The 22,551-nt window shown below is 36.4% G+C and overlaps 1 protein-coding gene across 1 annotated transcript in view; it reads right to left on the bottom strand.

The window, feature by feature from the left end:
• Positions 1-22,551, bottom strand: part of HHIP (hedgehog interacting protein) — a 93,427-nt gene that overhangs the window by 15,155 nt on the left and 55,721 nt on the right. Inside the window, exons 5-11 of the mRNA XM_024246432.2 lie at positions 19,113-19,264; positions 18,535-18,708; positions 17,472-17,615; positions 13,697-13,818; positions 11,397-11,520; positions 10,316-10,446; positions 6,838-6,919 (exon numbers count right to left, since the gene is read on the bottom strand). Coding sequence (XP_024102200.1) covers positions 6,838-6,919; positions 10,316-10,446; positions 11,397-11,520; positions 13,697-13,818; positions 17,472-17,615; positions 18,535-18,708; positions 19,113-19,264 — 929 coding nt within the window. The remainder of the gene's footprint in view (positions 1-6,837; positions 6,920-10,315; positions 10,447-11,396; positions 11,521-13,696; positions 13,819-17,471; positions 17,616-18,534; positions 18,709-19,112; positions 19,265-22,551) is intronic.

Below are 22,551 nucleotides of genomic sequence, written 5' to 3'. Positions count from 1 at the left end.
GAACCTGGGAGGCTAAGGCAGGAGAATCGCTTGAACCTGGGAGGCAGAGGTTACAGTGAGCCGAGATCGTGCCATTGCCCTCCATCCTTGGCATCAAGAACAAAACTCTGTCTCAAACACACACACACACGCACGCACGCGCGCACACACACCCACAGAATAAATAAATAACACTTGTATTACAACATAATTCAAAAGAGTTAAAGAATGCAGTATTTTTGTTTTAGAAATCATCAAAAAATAAATTCTTAGCTCCATTTCCCCACTTATAAAGCAGTAGATCTACCAGTGTTTTAATTTCGTATCATACAAAGGTAGAAATTTAAGATTCACTAAATGCTTTAAAGGAGAAAAGAAATTTAAAACAAGTTTCTTTCCTATAAAAGAGCACAGGAATGTCAGTTCAAATTCTCTTTGAAGATGACTAGCCTGATGAATTTCCAAATTTTGATGTTCACATATCATTCGTCACAGTTGACAAAAATAAGTCATTCAAGTAACAAATTTTTTAACTTAACCAAAATGAATTAGTAACAAAATGATGCTAAGATGCAGTTTTTTCTTTATAAGCTACATCTTCCTCTAGAAAACATCTTTTCAAAAAATTTGCATGACTGTTTTAGACATATGTAATGCAACATTAAATCTGTCTTTATCTAAGGTACTGCAATATCTGATGATATACTAACTTACTATAAAAGTATAAGATATTCAAAAGGACTAATATCAGACTTCTAGCATTGTCCTAGAAGAGATAGTGGTGGGCATGTCAGTGGTGGTGGCCATGTTAATTGAAAAGAAAATGCTTTTAAGAATTTTTGACTCAATATATAAGTCTCACTTTGAAGAATATATTCTTCACCATTCACATTCTCCATTTTATAGCTTTTTAAATGAATGCCAGTTTGAAGTGGCAATTCAGTCAAGTTTTCATAGCAATCTGTCCAATTACTAAAGAAGATGATATTCTAAGTATCAAAATTGATAGCTTAAGAGAGACTACTTAGTATAAAAGAGAAAATTCCTTTGAATGCTGTGGTCATATGTCACATTTCCAGGAAATAGGATATATATATATATACACACACTTATATATACATATATATACTTATACATATATATGTGTATATATATACACACACGCACACAAAGAAGACTGATATATGTTCTCACCATAAATAATGATAAGTAGGTAAGGTGATGGATATGCTAGTTAACTTGACTCAGTCATTTCACAACATTTATCAAAATATCATGTTGTACACTGTAAATATATGCACTTCTTATTTGTCAATTATACCTTAAAGTTGGGGAAAAATTAAGAGTTTAGATTCATCTTTAATAGCTGTGGGAGACCAGTGAAGGATTTCAAGTAGGGGAGAAATAGAAGTAGTTTTGCGTTTTATAAATACAAATCTGTCAGCATTTGGAATAAAAGCATATGACGGTTTTTAAAAATAAGACATAAACACTTTAAAATAACATGGTCACACAAAGTTTTTTGTCATAAATTATTATATAATAGCACCTATTTATTTTGAAATAGGTGCAGCTCTACCTAACATTGCATGTGTTACTTGTATGTTGCAGTGTGTCTGTACACATGTACATGTATGCAAATCTTGCTAAAGTATGAATAAAATTTTAGTGATACTCAGGCTGCTACCATCTATTATGTATGCATGCTCATCCATTCATTAGAAGTTTCAACTTTGATCTTGCCCAATTCTTTTGTAGTATATCTCTAAAATTTCAGATGCTATATGGCAGCTTAGTAGGGATTTGTTAGTTGAAAAGGTATTGTGCACCACAACAGGAAATCTAGTATACTGATAATAAAATATAGTCAGGAAGATACATGTATATTCATCTTTGGTTACTGGATACATAGAATAGTGATGATAGCAAAAATGTGGAAAATGTTTCCTTGCCTCTTAGACTTCATATCCACCATGCTGAATGGACTTTTATAGGGCATATACTTGTTCATGACCTCTAGTGTTAAGAAATTCTGTCATGTTTGAAAACTAGTCCCTAGTGGAGTCTGTATCCCTGTTAATAGCTGAAAGGTCAATGGAGCTGCTAAACAGTTTGTATTACTGTCAGGGTGGCCATGAAAACACCACCTGCTGCAAGAGGACTTGGCAGCTGGGTCAACAGGCACTGTGGGAATTTATCAACTTAGGGGGGCCACTTGCATAAAACTTTGACTGATGAATTGGGACTAGACTGGCTTATTGGGCTAAAGCTGCTCTATTATGTGTAACTTTCTTTAGGATGGCAGAACTGCCTGCTGGCTCCCTGAGACATATGCAAAGGATAAACAGAACTGGTTTCCTCTTTTGAAGTGATTTTTTGGAAAAAAGCACTCTTTAGCATCCAGTCTAATAAGAAGTAGGATGAAGATATTAAGAAAACAATAAACAAAGGGCAGTAAGTGGGCCATGGTGGGGGAAGAGGAATGAGGGGCAGTTTTTGATATTGGTCACAGAGGAGATTGGGGATACAACATGTAGGTAAAATGAGCTCTCGAGCCTGGAATTTGCATTGTTAATTTATAGGCTTATTAAGGGAATGGTCTGTGTGACTTGGTTGGGTAACAGATAAATGATATGTTAAAATATAGCAAGAGTGGGTATATAGTAATTAAATCAACATGATGGAGAATAATTTTCCTTTACAAATTCCTAGAGAAATAAACCCTGGAAATGTTTCAAAAAAAGTCATTTGGTTTAAGTTCATCTGAAACAAAAATTAAATAATATTTGTCAATACTATGAAAAAATTTGTGTTCCATAAAAATAAATCTTGGAAGTTACATAACTTTGTCAGAATTCTTTAATTTCCACCCCTAGAAACATTTATGTAATTCTGAAAGGATTTAGCAAAGAGTATCCAAGGTATAATTTGAAAACTACGTATTGAGAGTTCTTTTTTTTTTTTTTGAAACAGAGTCTCACCCTGTTGCCCAGGCTGCAGTGTGCAGTGGCGTGATCTCGGCTCACTGCAACCTCCACCTCCTGGATTCAAGTGATTATCCTGCCTCAGCCTCCTGAATAGCTGGGATCACAGGTGTGCACCACCATGCCCAGCTAATTTTTTGTATTTTTAGTAGATAGAGGGTTTTACCATGTTGGCCAGGCTGGTCTTGAACTCCTGACCTCAAGTGATCCTCCCATCTCGGCCTCCCAAAGTGCTGAGATTACAGGCATAGGCCACCACGCCTGGCTCTATTGAGTGTTCTTAGAAGCTCCATAGATGTCTTTATTCTAATTTTGGAACTAAAGGAACCTTAAAAGTTGAGAGATCACCTGAAAATAATCCTGGAATGCCTGGAATAAACACACAAAAATTACTAAAGAATGTAATATATTTAAAATAGATTGTTTAAACACCTTCACAGCCCTCTGTAGAATGCAGCAGGGACAGAAATATCATCTTCTATATATTTTTTGTTGGACAAAGGGGCACAGTATGGTGAAATAATCTATGCTGAGTGCTACACTAAGGAAGATTTAGAGACCAGACCAATTGACTCCCTGTCTGACCTAGGTAGACTTGCTCCCAATCTTGACTAGTTTCAGATGGAACTACTAAGTAAAAGTAAAGTTATTGCCAAGATTTTGTGCTCAGTTCATCTAAATCTGTTTTCCAGACTGCTAGCTGAAGGATCTCCCAGGCTATGGCATGCTGAATTCAGTACTAGAGACTTTTTTGGATCCTGTGGGTTGGCTGAGCCAACTGGGTGACTGGTGTTGATTTGACCCTAACTCTGCTCTGCCATAAGATGTGACTGTTCAATCCCTGAAGGTATTCCAGGAGTGTGTACAATGTTCTAACATGGAGGCAAACTTAATTCCTTTTCTGTTTCCTCGGAAGTTGCTTTTTATTTTTTGAGACAGAGTCTTGCTCCGTCACCCAGGCTGGAGTGCAATGGCGCAATCTCGGCTCACTGCAACCTCCTCCTCCTGGGTTCAAGTGATTCTCCTGCCTCAGCCTACCGAGTAGCTGGGATTACAGGCACCCGCTACCATGCCCAGCTAATTTTTTGTAGTTTTACCAGAGACGGAGTTTTTACCAGGTTGGCCAGGCTAGTCTCAAACTCCTGACCTCAGGTGATCCACCCACCTTGACCTCCCAAAGTGCTGGGATTACAGGTGTGAGCCACCACGCCCAGCCTGGAAGTTTTTTTTTTTTTTTTTTCCTTAAATAACTCCTGAGTTCTAGGCATTTTCTATTTTTTTTCATGCTAAACAATGGCATTTAATTTTTACAAGAGAATATCTCACCATCCTTTTCTGAGATTGCTGCACACTGTAATTGATTTGAACTTATGTAAATGATTATGTAACTTACAGCTTTAGATCAAATTGTCCTTACAGACTGAGGTGGTAATACTAGAACCTTATCTGTTTTTGCCAAAATGATTTAAGAGATACTGCATATATAGTTTCTATGGTTTCTAAACTCCCTCATTGTGTGTGTGTGTGTTTTTGTGTGTGTCTGTGTGTGTGCACATGTAGGGAAAAATAGGAAAAACATAAATCCTATGGTAAGAATGTAACGTCTATGACATATAATACAGAAAATAACATAGTTTGCTGCTTTTCTCTTCTTGGGCCACAAATCAACTGATGTTTGAAAGTTATTCTGAAAACATTATTCTAGCAAACCTGGGGGTTTTGGTATGAGAATACAATTAACCTAAGAGTTTAATTTGTGTTTGATTTTTGGTATAAAAAAAGTGTCTATATATTGTTTTTTTAGCTGACAAGAATCTTTTTAAAAATTCTACCTCAAAAATTTTAGAAAAACAATTCTGCCCTAACACAGACATCCTGAACACTACTATGCTTGTAATTAGTTTGTTTCCAAAATAATCCTGTTCACATACTTAAGTGTCCGCTTATATAGAACTTCAACTCATTTAGGAAGAAATATTATGATAATAAACGTTGATGGCCAAATCAAAACAGCATGAGGCTCCCAACAAATGTTTATAAAAACATTTGTTTTCTTATAGTCAGTTTAATTTTGAAATTTATGCTCATGTCTGTGTACAAGGACGGTTTCTTTGGGACTCTGCTACTTCCCCCACCTTCTGAAAAGCAAACACAAATCTTAACCCAGGCCCCCCACATGACGTGACTCACCAGAAACAGGCACCATAATGAGAAGTCAGGGCTTCAGGTATGTCACTCTGAGACCACCCTACTAGAGGAGAACTAAGATCACAAAGCCAAGGTCCCTTATGGCAACCTTGGTAATTAGACACTAATAATAGATTGAAGGTGTAAAATGCACCTAAACTCAGCCACAGACTAAACAATCCAGACAAAGAGAGAAAGATTTTTGTGAGAAGGAGAAAGAATCCATTACAATGCTACCAGGTACTTTGCAAAAACATATAGACTTAGATAGTATAACGGAATAACAATGACTGTTTTGAAACCAATTGTATTATATCTGAGTAAAATCCCTAAACCTCATTATGAGTCTTTAGAATGCTGCTATTTTGTGAATTAACATTAGTTTGATTTTTATTCTTAAGGTTGACAACTTCAATAATCCCCTAAGTGTCTGATTTTATTTTCATTTATCTTTGCTTTTCTTATGGAGGTCATTAATTTCACACTTGCAGAAAAAAAATCGCTATAGTATATAGATGGGTATTTATCTTACTGTGAAAGAAAATGTATACTGTTAAATAGAGAAAGGATGTTATCAACCTGTGATATGTGATACTGCCCAGAGATTGTTTGAACTGATTCTTCTTTTTGTTCTGCAAGAGCCGATGTCAACCTACATTTCCCTCAGAAAAGCGTTTTGTTGTATAGAAAAATGACAAAATCTCAGAAAAACATACACAATTTACAATTTACAAAGAATATTTTTAAATGCCCTTAGTAAACTTTTCAGATTATTAGAATTAATTCTTTTGAAAAAGACTTGAATTGAAATTTGAAAATGGAGTCATGAAAATAGCATAGAAGGAATCCGAAATTTGCAGCGTGGTGTGGCTAAACAGTAACAAGTCCTAGTGCTCAACAACAGTCGTGTCTGTGAGAATCCTTAGGTTTTGTTATGATTAGCTGTTTCTAAATTTATGACTAATGTATTTTCGACAACATATAATTTTATCAGCTTCTGATAGCTCAGGTTTGATCCATGAAATTAACAACTGACTAGTGATGATTCAAGATGATTGAAGTACATATGTATAAATGTTGTGATGGGTGAGTGGGAAGGACCAGGGGTGAGATAAACATATTCTTTAAAGGATTAAAACATTCAAATCCTTCTTTTGCTGAAGCAAATAACAAAACCCTACTTAAGTTTTTGTCTAGTCACCCCAGTCTTCATGAGCACTGTAAGCTTTCAGATAATTTCCAAATGAGGCTCAGATGTTGAACTGCCAAAGTAACTTACCTGTTTACTTAACAAAAATCATACTAAGCAGCTGTCATGTCTGCCAGTATGTTTCTCGTTTTCTTAACAATGAGGAGGGTTTATGGCTTCCAACACCAGAGCCTAAGCCACAGCCTCACACGTCAGGGCCCCTTTCTGGCTTTTAACTGAGGACTCTGATTCCATGAATATAATGCTGCTCTGTGATGACAGCAAGAACGACACGAATGAGCTTTTAAAGTTCTGCATAGTGGCATCAGTCATCATAGGCGAAGAAAATCCTTTCAGGACAGCGCTAAGCATATGGAAGTGGCAGAAGTGTACATCTTGGCTGATTGCTAATTGTGACATTCCTATCATTAATTGAATGAACTAAAATAATTGGAAGAAGAAAATTACTTGACTTAATGGGATACAAAGAAATCTCACCTTTTGGGATCTACAATTTTGTAGAGTTTTCCATTGTGAGTCTGGGTCATACTTTTACCGCTTGATAAAATGTAAACTTCACCTGTTAAAGAAAGAAATAACAATAAGCAAATTTATAGCAGTACAGGTCCTTACTTCCTATTGCCTGGCAGTTATTCTATATGTCAGTCTATCTCCATCTATCCACAAGAAAATCACTTGCCTAAAGATTATGCAAGAGTCTCACATGTCTGCCTTTACAGTGCATCCAGAATTCCAGATTCCAGTCACTCCTTTCCATATCCCACTACTACTCCAGTGCAAGCAGATATTATTTCTCATCTAGATTATGGCAGCAGCTGTCTAACTGAGCTCTCTGTTGCCACTCTTGTTCTTCTGTGTGTATTCTCAACGTACCAGCCACAGTGATTCTTTTCAAAGGAGTTAGATCATGTAAGTTGGATCACATTCCTTTGTTTCAATGCCCTGCAATAGCTTCTTATCTCATCCAGAGCAAAAGCAAGTCCTGACAGTAGCACTTACTGCTGTAACCTCATCTGCAACATTTTGCCCTCTTGTTCACTCTTCTCTAGCCTCATTGGCTTGTGATTTCACACATGAGAGGCAAGTTCCCAGCTTAGGCTCCTGTCTCAGGTTCTTGCTGTTCCAGGCCCCTATTACAGGCTCCATCTTCCTGTGAGTCTCCACTAGGTTCATTTTTTTCCCCCTTCTTCAAGGCTGTACTTAAATAGCACCTTTCCTGACTGCACTTTAAAATCGCACCTTCCCCAACTCCCATCAAATTCCTCTTCACTACTAGATTTTTCTTCAAAGCATTTATTACCAATTTATGTACAGTATTTTTTAAAAAATTTATTTTGATTTTCCTCCTCCTGTACAATATAAATTTCATGACACTAAGTTTAGACTTTTGTCTCTTTATCCACTGCTGCATTCCCAGCATCCAGAACAGAGCTTTGCACAGAGTAGGTGCTCAATAAATATTTGTAGAATGGATAATGAATGGACAAATTTTATCTTGATTTATTTCTGTGCAAGATTGATACATGTCAGTTATAAAGTTGTTACCATTAATTGATAATTTGAGGCCACATGAAATTGGGTTGTGCCTTCTTAATCTTTAGCTTTTTAGAAGATATGAAAGTACATCAAAATATGTTAAAATAAACACTGGGGGAGAGGGGAGAGAAAGAGAGAGAGAAAGAGAGAGAGAGACCTTGATGCTCAGTCTCAACTCTCTAAACTCTAAACTCTTGATGCTAGCTGTGTTCATAATCATGAAATACAACAGATGGGGTACTCTTTTAGGAGAAAACCACCCTGTTTATCACCACTACTTCCATATAATTCTGTGTTGAATTGATCATGTGAATAGAAAATTAGAAGCCATATTTATAATTACACATTTATAAAGTTTTAAAATTTATATTTGGTTCTCCCTCATGAAAAATCCTTTAGTCTATATTTCTCTTATTATTGTGCATTAAACACACCCTGCTACTTTTCTACTCCTGAAAAGGATTTACACAGTTTGTACTAAAAATGTAGCACAACAGAAAAAATAAAAATGAAAGTACAAAGCAAAGGAATGTAAGCAAAAGAATTAATATTATTTTGTCAAGTATTTTATAGTTTACTTCATTTAATCCTCACAACAAATCCATCCTGACTTTATAGTATGCAAAGTCCCAGACTCTCAATACTTTTATTTCAAAAAGTGCAAAAACTTACTCATTTTCTTATATGGTTCTTCAATTAAAGCTAGCGAGTTTCACATTAAAATGTAATCCAGTGAAACTGTATTTATTTTAATTATGAGGTATATACAGAGTTGTAGCTTTTGGAGCATCAGGATCATATATTTTTATTTTTTGGTTCTGCTTCTAAATAGTATTAAGTGTACACAGACATTTGGGATATTTTACCTAATGGTGGTGATGTTAACATAATGAGTGATGATGAATCATTTGTAGCAAGGTCTGGGAAAATCAGAATTATTCAGTCACAACATTTAAACGTTCATCTCCAACTCAGACACAAACCATTCTTTTACTTTTTTTTTTGAGACGGAGTTTTGCTCGTGTTGCCCAGGCTGGAGTGCAATGGTGCGATCTCGGCTCACTGCAACCTCCGCCTCCAGGGTTCAAGTGATTCTCCTGCCTCAGGCTCCCAAGTAACTGTAATTACAGGGGCCTGCCACTATACCCGGCTAATTTTTTGTAATTTTTGTAGAGACAGAGCTTCACCATGTTGGCCAGGCTGGTCTTGAATTCCCAAGGTCAGACGATCCACCTGCCTTGGCCTCCCAAATTGCTGGGATTACAGACGTGAGCCACCATGCCTGGCCTCATTCTTTTAAATTTGAAATCATTGTTTACCAGTGAAATTAAAATTATATTACAGAGGATATAAGTGAGGAGAAGTATCTTTCTGGTTCCTTTGATTGGGATAGGGGAATGTTAAGGAAAAATTTTAAATTTCTTTCAGTGCTGGAACAAGAAAAGACTAGACTGGATTCTCTTCTTTGAATTGTTATATTCCCGTGGCTCTGAAACTTATCTTACGTGTTTTGACAGTCTTGTCTGAGTCCCTTATTATTCTAAGTAAAGGGCATGAAACTATTTCTGATGAAGTCTCCATTTGATGTAAAAAAACCAAATGTAAAGTTCTAGAGAAAATATTCTGATTAACATGGGAAACATACATTCTTCTTTATGCCTAGAAATTTATCTCTGAGGCTAAAGGAGTACAGTAGTTAAGGTTTGTTTGAATATTATTTTTTAAAGGGAGTCACTATGAAACTACATTGAACTCTGTAATTTAAATTAGTAGAGAGTAAAATTTTTACTCACTGATTGATCATATTTCAATTTCAACTTCTTTTTTTGCTTTTTAAGCTGCATACATTTTGGTAAACATGCCAAGAATTATATTATATGTTATACCATAGATTGTCCCATGAGAACATAATTTCTATTCTATTGGAAAGAAGATCTGCACTCAGATCAGCTTGCTCAAATTTCATGCCCCAGTGGGCAAAAAGAAAAGAGAAAAAAAAAAAAGAAATAGTGGGTAAGGCAAGTTTCAGATTTCAACAAAACTTTTTTACATGGATAAATGGAAATGTTTTTAGATAGAGAATATACACAAACTACTCAGATGCATAAGCAAAAATATCATTAAGCATTTTAAAAATTATCTCTTCAGGACTAAAAAATTCTTTTCCTGCCTTCCATTTTTCTGCCTTATATTTTAGTATTTCTAGTGTGAAAATAAAATATAAAGGCCCTCAGGGAAAAGTTACTGGTAGAGAATATGTAACTGGACTGTCTTAATCTCTGGAGTAGGTCATCTTTGCTGTAGATTACATTTCCAACAAGTAGAGGATAAAATTGCTATATTTATTCTTCAGGGCAGAGCAAAGCCTCTTGAAAAAGGAAGTGATAATGAAACTTAACAGAACTAGGTTGTACAGTACCTAGTTCATCTTCTCCAAATCCCAAGATGTGACCGGAAAAGTAGCCTCTACAGGACCCACTAGTGCCAAGACAGAGTGGTTTTTCTTGCCATTGCTTTGTCACAGGACTTTGCTGGAGAGTTAAGAAATTCCTGCAACAAAAACATACCATAAAGCTACAATGAATACATACTTTTGTTTATTGATGACAATAAAATGTTTAAAATAAAATTCATAACAAACAATTGCTTTGCCATAGACCTGGCTTCTAAAGGGAAAAATAATATAGCCCATAATGTGTGTGAGTACTGTGAAATTCCCATATGCGGAGAAAGTACTTAAAGATAGTATTTTGTTTGGAGGGGGCACTAAAAGTACCTGAGTATGAGAAAAGCCCTCCCCTTCATCCAGAGAATGATACTTCCTCGCCAGGACTAGAATCCATGCTGTGCTATTAATCAGAGAGAGGGACGGGGAAGAGCATGGGGTCAGTACATTTTTCTAGTTCCTTGTAGTGACCAAGAGTATCAGCTCTGCCATATGCCTGAATGCCAGTGACTTGGAAAACAAGATTCTTAATTTGGATTTCATCACAGAGTTTCTTACAATTATCCACAATGTGATCTTGAAAATTGGGACTAAAATTTAATTTTGTATTATTCCTACTTATAGAGACAAATTATATTATCTTGCTTAAAGTCCCGAAAATTTGGCAAAACCAAAAATCTTGAGCCTTCCAATATAATTTTAAAAATATTTATACAGCAAGTAAAACAATAGTTTTCAAATTATTTATTGTTATGGTAAATTTATGTTGAGGATGAAGGGAAGAGCCTAAATAATAAGAAAAGTCCACCTGAAGACTTCTGTGCCCTTAAAAATTATTTTATGAAATTTATCAAGCCTGTTGAGAGAGCATCTTTTTGGAAGTTCTTCAATTAAACCACTACATCTATGGAACTAAAAGTAAATAATATTTATGTGTATTCCCCATCTGATGCACAAAAAGAGACAATCATTTGAATATTTTGTGGCAGTTTGCCAAATGATTAACGGATATGTCATTTGGTATTTCATACTGTTGTGGTATCAGGAAACCTACCCATTACGATCACCAAACACATAGCTTCCATACAATCTTTCTGACTGGCAGCCCCGGTATACAAATCCACCAACCAAAGGACCATTACTGAATGGCTTGAATTCTAAAAGTGATGGCTCACTTTCTGGAAAGAAACATAGCATTAGATCAAATGAAACATATTTTCATAAAGTAAAAGGAATGTATACCAAACAACAATTACTATAGTAATTTAACTCTGAAATGTGTTCTATGATACAACAAAGGGTTTCTTGCTAGAGCTATTTAATGAAAACAGTCTTTGCTAAATAGTATCAACATTAAAGGACATCCATGTACAGCTTAATGAAATCAGAATGCTCTGCAAACGCTTGCTGTTGTAATTTTCAAGACATACCAAGTTTTCAATGAAATTAGAATCTGGATATTTTGGGACTCATGATTATTTACTTTGAACCAAAATACTTCAAAAAAAATTTAAGGCTTTACATACTAAGTTTTGTGTAGAAATGCTTCTGCATATATTGAGTAAATTGAGACAGACCTCTGTCAAAATATGTAAAATGTTTAAAAGCCTACACTTTAATGAAAATAAAAACGTAGTACATAAAAGGTCTTTAAACATGCATTTATTCTATATGTGAAAATGTTGTAACTTAGTCAAGTAATATCTTCACTTAAAATATTTTAATGTTCTGTTTACAGAGTTGTGTGGATAACAAAGTCTATTTCAATAACTCCTGATTACATGTGTATAGTCTTGTGTCTCTATCTTTCTGTGCAGGCCATTACATACTTGGATATCTGCATGCTAATTGTAATGGAAAAGCTCTAAAGCTACTTGCAAATTAATCTGAAAATTACCTTCTATGTATTTAATATCAAATAAGTCATTATCAACAGATTTTATCAAAAGCTTTTGTGAAAAGATAGTAATTTTTAACCACCTCTTCCCCTCCCATGTGATTATGGTGTATAAGAGACTACAAAAAAGTAGAAAAGATAAGAGAAATTTTAAATAATGAGCACATTGAGAGGTAGCATAATTGAATAATTAAGGTCACAAACTCTGGAGTTAGGCTGCTCAGATTCAAATCCAGACTCTGCCACTTTGTGTTGTGTGACAATTAATCTTTCTGTGCCTCAGTTTCCTCATTTGTACAATGTGGCCAATGATAGTGCCTATCACATAGAGTTGTTCTGTAAAGGAAATGAGTATAAAGTGCTTACTACAGGGTCTGGCATGTAGTAAGCACTGTAGATGTGTTTTAAAATAAATAAATGTAGTGCTGTTAATATTGTAACCAATTTTAGCTTAACCTCAATTAATGTGACTGTAGAATTTTGTTTAATCTACAAATATAGCCAAAATTCCATCGAGCTAGTGACTCATTAGTTTTTTTTTTTTTTTTTTTTTCCAAATCACATTACTCTTTGGTTTGGCTTTTAAAAGATGCGCGTGCGCACACACACACACACACACACACACACACACACCCCAACACCTGAAAAAAAAAGTAAAATAACTGAATACCACATGAACTAACACAGCTGCTTCATTCCTGGTGTTAAATAAATATCTGTATTGAATGAGTAAATAGAAAAAGCAATCAATTTAATAATCTTAATCTACTGTGTTTCCTGAATCATAATAATGGTTGATATATTGCTTCCTTCAAAAGGAATAAATACTAAAATATTGAAAAATACTAAGTGTTTTGAACTTTATTATTATCCAACTTTATATTTTTACATGTTCTCTCTAAATATTCAAGTAATCATATTATTAAAAATACTGCTTAAATGTCCCATTCCCATGATTTGTTTTTACAAGTTGATTACTTTGTTTTCTCTAAGATAAACATTTTTAAAAAAATTACATTCTTACTTGAATCACTTACAATTTTCCTAACTGCTGAGACAGGCATGTTGGATATTGAGAAATGTCTTACTTTTAACACTTGTTTTTTCTCTGTATATAAGATGTTAAGACAAGCTGCTCTCCCCTATTGAATAGAGGTTATTCATCTTGATTCTCTGATGAGCAAAATATAAGCTGCTAACTTTTGAAGGACCATTAAATTTTTTGGACCTACTGAGAACCTTTCAATCCATGGTAATTAACCAGATGGAACCCTCAGGGCTTGTAAGAGTCACTGGAGCTTTAAAAAGTGAGCAATTTACTCCCGCATGATTGTTAGGCCAGTGTTTTTATGCTTTCCCAAATGCTCATTTTTCAGAAATCCTTTTCTCTTCAATTACTAAATATACTAAGACAAAACTTTAACTAAAGCAAAATCAGCAAATTATGCTCTACATACCATAATCTTTCCCCTTTATTATCTGTAGGATTCTGGCTGATGATCTATTTTTTCCATTGGAGTCTGAACAAAGTATCGTTAAATTGATATTTATATCAGTGGGATGTCGATCCACAGCACATCTGCATAACAAGAGGGGATACACATTAATTCCTACCGTGGTCTTTTCCAAGCTCAAACTGGAGATTCCTGACATAGGAAGGAGCCCTTTGTGGACTGGCAAGGATCCTATGGCAATTTAGTTTGGATCTTCTAGAAAGCACTGAAGGAAGTAGTCTGATGTGTTTGCTTACTTGGTTGAAGCTTAATCTCTGGAAAATATTTCTTAATTTCTCTTGTTATGATTTATAATTTCTTATGTTATAAATATGCACACTGTCTTAAAACAATTGTTAATCTGTTCTTAAGGAATATCACATGTATAATACACTGGTAAAGTATTGTGAATAAGAATCAGTGTCACCATCCAGGAACAGAAAACCAAACACCGCATATTCTCACTCATAAGTGGGAGTTGAACAATGAGAACACATGGACACAGGGAGGGAAACATCACACACTGGTGCCTGTTGGGGGGCGGGGTGCAGGGGGACGAAGAGCATTAGGACAAATACCTAACGCATGCGGGCTTAAAACCTAGATGACGGGTTGATAGGTGCAGCAAACTACAATGGCACATGTAAACCTATGTAACAAACCTGCAAGTTCAGCACACGTATCAGAACTTAAGGTAAAATAACATAAAAAAAAAAAAACAACAACAGTGTCACCATCAACTCATCTCTGTGCCACACAAAACAGTATTAGTTATAACATTAATTTTGGGTTTCTTACATGAAATTGCTGCATTCTAAAACTTAGGTTGCTCTAACACAGGAAAACATGTGCTTTAATTCCAGGAATATAGTAAAGCTGGTGCCTACAAACATCGAGGTGTTTTACGTTGACTCTGTTTTCATGTTTTCCATCCCTAATCTGGGGGCCAGAGTATCTCTGTGACTTAAGCCACTGACAGGAAGCTCCATAAGGGGAGGTAGGACTTGCAGCTTCATCACTATCTTCCTGTTATCTGGTTCAAAGCCAGGAATATGAGAGGGGTTCAAGGTTTGTGGAAGGTTTCAATCACTGAGGGACTGGGTATGAGGAGCTTGGGTTGGGGGAAGAATGAAGTTATATAATACAATTTTGGAAGTTATCAAAAGTGTGGAAAACAGGCTTGCATTGTTTTTAAGTTTCTCAATCTTGGCACTGCTGACAATTTGGGCCAGGTAATTTTTTGTCTGGGGAGGCTGTGCTGCCAACTGTAGGGTGTTTAGCAGCATCTCTGGCCTCTACAGGCGAAATGTCAGTAGCATCACTCCCTCACCCCCGTCACACTCTTAATTGTGAAAACCAAAAATGTTTCCAGACATTGCCAAATGTCCCCTGGGGGTAAAATTATCCCATTGAGAATCACTGTTCTAGGCCAACAAAATATATTAATTACTTAAAAACAAAATGAAACCATTGGAGCTAATAAAGAAATTTAAAAAATAAAATAAAAAATTGAGAGTTGGTGCTGGTTCTTAAGAGACGTAAGAGTCATGTAGCAATTATAAAAAAAAAACAAACAAAAAACAAAACATAAACTCTTGGCTCCAGATGATCTCATTCATGATAGGGAAACCATAAGCCTGACCTGCCAAAGATGGGTTAGTTGTTCTGTGGCAACAAGTCCCTTTATTGTCCTCTCTAGTTCAATGATTCACAGAAGACAATGCCTGGCCGGGATCATGATACAGTCATGCTGTGACTTAAGGTGGAACTAAATCCACAGCGGGGAGAACATTTTCCTCTATTACCTTTCTTTGAAGATAGAGAAACTATGAGAAAAAGAGGTTTGACTTGTTTCCAACAAGAAACAGCAGATCTGGAAAGCAGGCCAGGTAGAGTTGCTGGGAGCTTGGAGATATGGCTTTGGCTGAATACCAGGTCCACTAAGAACTGCTTGACCCTTGTAACCTTCAGTTTCTCATGTGAAAAAGGGCCCTGCCAGTGAAACTCTCTGGGTGATACTATAATGGTGGATACATGTCATTATCCGTTTGTCTAAACCTACAGAATTCACAACACCAAGAGTGAACCCTAATGTAAACCATGGGCTCTGGGTGATTATGACGTGTCAATGTCAGTTCATCAACTATAACAAATGTTTCTCTATGGGGGATGATCATAATGGGAGAGACTATGCATGTGTGGAGGTAAGGGTAATATAAAAATGTCTGTACCTTTTTCTCAATTTTGCTGTGCATCTACCACTGTCCTTTAACTAGTCTATTAATAAAAGGGGAGTGGGAGAAGTGGGGCTGATGGTGAGCCTTGCTGAGAAGCAGAGAGGAGATAAAGTACACAAGATACTTAGTTCAGCACCCTGCAGCAAGTGCTTAATAAAAGTTCCCTTTTATTTTTTATTTTTAGCCAATAATTAATTTAGTTTTCTTTCTGCTTTATTAAATCATCTTCTGCTTAGAATACTTTTAGAGGGAGGTGGAATATAAACACCAACTTTTCCTTCAGCCCTCTGCCACCAGAGGTGGGGAGGCTCCGCACCACAGGCATCTTGCCACACATCTAGTCTGTAAAGCACCTCATCCCATGTTTTTGCGTTGAGGTTCAGGACCCCCAGGAAGGTTGTGAGAAAGCTCCAGTGGGATTGTGGTGACTCAGGCTGCCTGACTTCAAAGTGTTGCTTTGTGGTGGTATCTGTGAGTTCTGAGCTCTAGGAATGGAATGTGACAGTTTCCTTCACATCCTGAACCCACCTTAAGTATTCCCTGTCTCCCAGATTTTAAGATCTGCTGAGATGCCAAAAAGGAAATGAACTGTAGACTTGGGTTTGATGGAGGGGAGATGAAGGGCATGAGGGATTATAAAAATAAAAAGTTTGAGAAATATTCACCTTGCACATAGTGAACACACAATAAACATTAAATGGTAATAATAACTTACTTAGTAAATAAATGGATGTGGCCAGATATCCCTGAGTACGAATAATAGACCATAGACTGGATGAAGCTTTCGTTACTGAATTGCTGTATTATACTTCGTAGCATTTTTACAAAATATACCCCAAATGTACATACTTTTTAGTTTTCCTTTCTTTTGGTTCATGATAGTACCAACAGCTAATATGGAGTCCTTTAGTATTTGCAATATTTTCAAAGTGAAATAAAAGTTAATATTTAGCTCAGCTCCTTGCAAATTAACACTGCAGCATCATATTTAAGTGAAGCTATGATAACAAGAATTGCAATTCATTTAAAACCTACCAGGGGTCAGACACACTATTTGGTACTTTACTTACAGATTTTTATTTAATCATAGCAAGACAGTTATTATCACCCCCATGTAATATATAAAGAACTTAAGACTTAGTGGGATTTAAGGAGACAAATCAAAAACTTTATCTCTCTAAACTGTTCAGATTAAAGTCTTGGTCATTATACTAGTCCAATAGTGTTTATCTGATAATAACCTCTCCACATTTTAAGGTGAAATTTTCTCCATGAATTTGTCCTTTTCGTTGTCTAATCTGCCTTCTCAATCTGCTTCTCACAATAATAGAAGACAGAGTGCTAAATACACACTTGAGTAATGACCTGTTGTGATTTTAGAGGCATGGCCTTAGATACTACCTTTGGCTGCTCTGTGATGGTATATGCTCTATGCTATATTTTCCCAGTTCCCGGATCCCCACCTGGCTTAAAAGCCAGTGAGAACAGAACGGTGTTCTCACCTGCCTGGATCGTGGAGCCCATGAGCAAACACTTCGGGGGGCTGGTTGGTGCTGTTGAAGTGTGGGTTGCTCCTTGGTATGGAATAAGGCACGTTGCACATGTCTGTGTCCACATCCAGCCGTAGCACTGAGCCTGTGAAATCACTGAGAAATTGGGGGACAGAATATGTGTTTTACATTTTCATTATATATTTCACCTATATTAAATATGGTGAAGTTGCTCTATTGATGAAAGAATCATCCCCTTAGTTGAAATAAAATATTAAAGTGGCTGGATGCAGTGGCTCACGTCTGTAATCCCAGCACTTTGGGAAGCCAAGGTGAGAGGATTGTTTAATGCCAAGAGTTCAAGGCCAGCCTGGCAACATAGCGAGACTCCATCTCTACAAAAAATTTTAAAATGAGCCAGATGTGGTGGCATGCGGCCAGGCGGATCTGTTGAGCCCAGGGGTTTGAAGCCACAGTGAGCCATAATGGTGCCGCTACATGCTGGCCTGAGCAATAGAGTGAGACCTTGTCTGAATAAATAAATGAATAATTAAATAAAATAAATTCCTTATTGTGGAAAATGAAACCGGGCCATTCCAGACAAGCAACTGAACAAAGACACAGTGTGATGGTGGCTGAGGACTGTGGCATCAGTAGTACACTGCTTTTTTTTTTTTTTTTTTTTTTTTGCCTCTGTTCTCTTAATTTTTGTCAGCCTAAACCTATGTATTCTATATCTCTCAGGAAGCTTTGCTGGGCGATGTTAGCCTATTACGCAGTGTTGAGAGGCAGTATGGTTGTACAGGGCCACTGCTTCTCAGTGCTGTGTGGAGCAGAGGCAGCCCTGGAGCAGAGAACTACACAACAGCAACTCTTTTCATGACAAACAAAAGATCACGTAGCATATTAGTGAATTCCTCTTCATTTCATAAATGCAGACACTGATGACAAAAGTTAAGTATTTAACCAAGGTGACTATTCAAAGATGGTTCTTAATTCACTGGTGCCCACCTTTTCTTCTGGCACTTAAACCATTTTAACCTTGAGAGGAACCCATCTGTGATCAGCCTTTTACCTTAACCCATCCATTTCTTCCATATCATCCAGTGTAATCATCCCATCACCAAGAATGATGTACAAAAAGCCGTCAGGGCCAAAGAGCAGTTGTCCTCCCAGATGCTTTCTGTGGAGTTCTGCAACTTCAAGAAAGACTCTGGCTGTTCTCAAATCAACTTGGTGTGGATTTTTTCTACATTGTGGGAAGAAAACAATACCATGACTGTTAAAAGATTTAAGGTGAGCCCATCAGAAAGTAAATAGTATATAAATGAAAAAACAAACTCCTGGCACATAGTAAATAAGGAAACATATATTTTAAATGGAGCTAACAGAAATTGCTGGAAAATCACATTATTTTCCAAGTTTCAGAAGTAGCCTTTAAGTTGAGAGATAATTGAGGAAAAATGTCAAAACCATTGTTGTTCTCAATTTCTCTTAAAGACACATATGGAGTTTTCAGCAAGATGGAGGTAATGATTTAATTATTGCCACCTTATGGCTACTTATTTGCAACTTCTAAATAAAAAAACTTATGAAAAGATGATGAGAAAATAAGATGAGAAATTTCTATGCTTCGATGCCTTTTAGTGATACCTGGATACTGTGTATTCCACAACCCTAAGAATGTGGTCATGAGGCCCGATAGCCCACCGTTCTTGGTTGGTGGTATAAGACACATACAACTTTCCATTTTTCTTGTAATTGGGATGGAATGCGAGGCTTAGCAGTCCTCTTTCATCTCCTCCCTGCAGTCAAATGAAAAACACAAAGAATTGTAAAGTTAATTATGTTCTTTATTGTGTTTCAACTGGAACCCCAAAAGAGTCTCTTTCTTTCTTTTGGATAATCTTTGCCCAACCTCCTTTCTTTTCTTCCTTGCCTACTGCACAAAAAAGGATTATAAAACATTTCACTCTGTGGAACTCTTTAAGGGTTAGAACAAGACAATTGTCTTGTGTGGTTATCTATGCGCAAGAGTCTTACACCACTTTTGTCAAGTGATTTGTGTATGTAATCTTGGGACGCTAGGAAGACAAGTTTAAGTGCTGTGAAGAATTCTTTCCCGGGTTACTAGGTTGCTTGTAGTTCATAGAAGACAAATAACAAGGTTCATAATCAACAGTCACTTCTAATCCAAGTCTCCAAAACCTAAAACACAGTGTGGGCTGCCAACTCCCACTGTCTTGGCAATATGTTTAGAAAACAGTTAAATTGCTTGTGTAATATGTAAACCTTTGCTTTACCCTGGAGGCATCTACATCAGTTGTCACAACGATGGTGGTCTGTTCATCATAGCTAGGTAATAGGCAGCCTTGCCTATCTATCTAGAAATGAGGCAGTTTTACATGAATCCCTTCGCTGCATAGGGTTTTTCTTTACAGAAGGATGAAGCAGCCGGAGGACGCCTAAAGGCCACGGCTGGGGAAGGAGTGGGAGAAATGCTAGAGAGGAAAGGGGACACTAGGAAATTAAAGAAAAATCCCAAACAACTTTCTTGTGTTATTGTATGAATGTCAAGGATTGTATACATTAGGCATGCCAAATGCTATAACAATTAAAACATCATCATGTTCTTAAATAGAAAGGCATTTTATCTTCATTTTCTGCTAATTCAACTTGTTGAAATTCAATATGGTCTTAGCCTTTGTTATATCCCACAAGTAGTCTAGGAATTTCTATAATGAAATCAAAGTATCTAAAATTATCTAGATCAGAGCCTTAAAGTTCACATACTAGTAAAGCCAGGGAGCACTTTCTTGGAGAAAAACATGGCATAGAAATTGAATGCTGCAACTGCTGATAGCACATCACCTTATTTATTCCATTGAACATCATGACATAGCCTATGGTAAAAAGCTATGAGGAGTTATTCCTTCTCAAGTGTTAGCAGAGAAAAAAAAAATCTCTAATACTGCAAACTCTTCACAAGGTCATGTTCAGTCATGGAAGCACTCTCATGTTTTTGTCCCCAACACAATAGTATATGTTACTAGCAAAGCACAGAAATGTTTGTAGTTCTTATTTTACATGGAGTTCAGAATTGAAAGGTTTAGGCAGAAAAGTTTACTTTTAATAAACATTGATTTGTTTCCTGGCTTAGAGAAAACTGTTTTTAGATATAGATCACCCAAAGTAGAATATCCAAACTTTCAGAGCATATAAATATTAAAATGGCTGCAAATACACAGAACGACCAAATCATTATTTAAATGTCAAAAAGTCAACTTTCCTGCACATTACAATATGCATAATTTTAATTTTAATCATAAAGGTAAAACTCTAATGACTGATATATGAATGACTCTCTGTTTTTCAGATTATCTTGTTCTGGTGATTTGAATATTGACTTGATGGTGCTGTTTTTCTGCTTAAATCTTCATTAAATAAAAATCTTTTGGCTTTCTTATGAGACACTGGAAACTAGAATATATATGTAAGTACAATTTGACTGTAGAGAAGCCACTGCACATTTGAACCTCCTTGACGGATTGTCTAACGAGGCCCAAGGGTGGGATTTCATTTGTGATTAATTCCTCCCTCAAATATATTTCCCCCTAAAGCTGTGAGTGCAGGTTAAGTACTGCATGCCTGCTTCACAAATGTTTGTGTTCCACTATAAGCAGCTTGTGTTGAAAGTAGTTCTTTGTAGTTTTTAATCAAATCATCAGAAATACAATTTGAATTGGATAGCAACATGCTTCAAAACTGTGCTGGTTGCTTCTCAGGAATTAAGAATGTAGAATTAAGGCACTGTAGAAAGGCAGATGGGAAAAGAGATTTAAACAAATCCACAAGTGATAGAAGACAATTGTTCACTTTAAAGATACCATCTATCACATAAATGACTCTGGGGGCATTTTTGACGTTTACTAAAGTGCCAAATATGGAAACAGAATGAGACATGTGAATGACAGAGAAATAAATCAAAAAAAGCAATTTAAAAAAGTCAGTAATTCTGAAATTTTCAGGTAATAGGATTTACAATTGATTAATCATTACATATGACCTCATTTTTGGGTCAACTTCCAGGTGCAAAGTAGTTTAGAAATTTGACTACTCTTAAGTCATTTCAGAGAAATACTCACTTTCATAACTACACTGATGAAAACAATTTAAAGTATTATATAAATATCCTAGATTTTCTTGAATCTAGATTTTAAAATTATATAACAGGATTCCTAAATATTCAGAAATTAGAAAGGACAGATATACTCCTGGTGTGCCACAGTGTGCCAGGAGATTAGTGTATTCAGAGCTCACATTTCACTTGAATTAGACTTGAGTTATGTTGTCTACTTAATTAAAATATACTACCGACAAATTATGATTTAACTCTCAAATGCAAACCTATCTCTAAGGGCTGGGTCATTTTTCAAGGTCTTATGAAGAAATATGTTGATTGGGCACTGATGGGTTAATTTTAGACCAGTGTCAGTTAGAGGCCACACCATCAGAAACACCACCAGATATTTAAGATTGCTTCAGCTGTAGTCTTCACCAGGACACTGTCCTAGCCCGAGAGCCTGGACGTTGGCGCCTGGAGCCGGGACTGGCCAGCAGACCAGACCTCCCAGGCTCCTGTACTTCCTTCTATTATCTTAGTCCCCTTTGCCCCAGCTCTGACTGTGTGTGTTCAAAGCCCCGTTCTGTTTTTCTGATCCCCTAGCCCAGAGACTCCCTTCTCTTCACTCTGTTTCCAAATCCGATAACCCAGCTTTAGAGGCTCAGTAGAAAAAAACAACAAAGCCCTGGTGCCAATGTTACTAACTGCTCTCCTTCTTACCCCTTCTCATCCTTCCCCTTCATTATGTGTGGTTTTATGGCTCAGAGAATATGGAATCAAAATCATACACTTCTTCCAGAAATGTCAATTATTGAACCAAGTCTAGGGAGCATCTGGGGAGTTTTTATTTTATTCTTGAGCTTCTAGTGATTAGTTGAGCCAAGCTGGCTAAAAAGGGAGAAAAACATATTAATAGAATGGCAAATGGAAGATTCATGATTCAGGCAGTCTTGCCTTTCAAAAAGACAC

The sequence above is a fragment of the Pongo abelii genome, chromosome 3, assembly GCF_028885655.2.
Source record: "Pongo abelii isolate AG06213 chromosome 3, NHGRI_mPonAbe1-v2.0_pri, whole genome shotgun sequence".
In the NCBI taxonomy this organism is placed as follows: domain Eukaryota; kingdom Metazoa; phylum Chordata; class Mammalia; order Primates; family Hominidae; genus Pongo; species Pongo abelii.
Note: the sequence above shows the minus strand (reverse complement) of the source record. Positions and strands in the feature narration are given on the sequence as shown.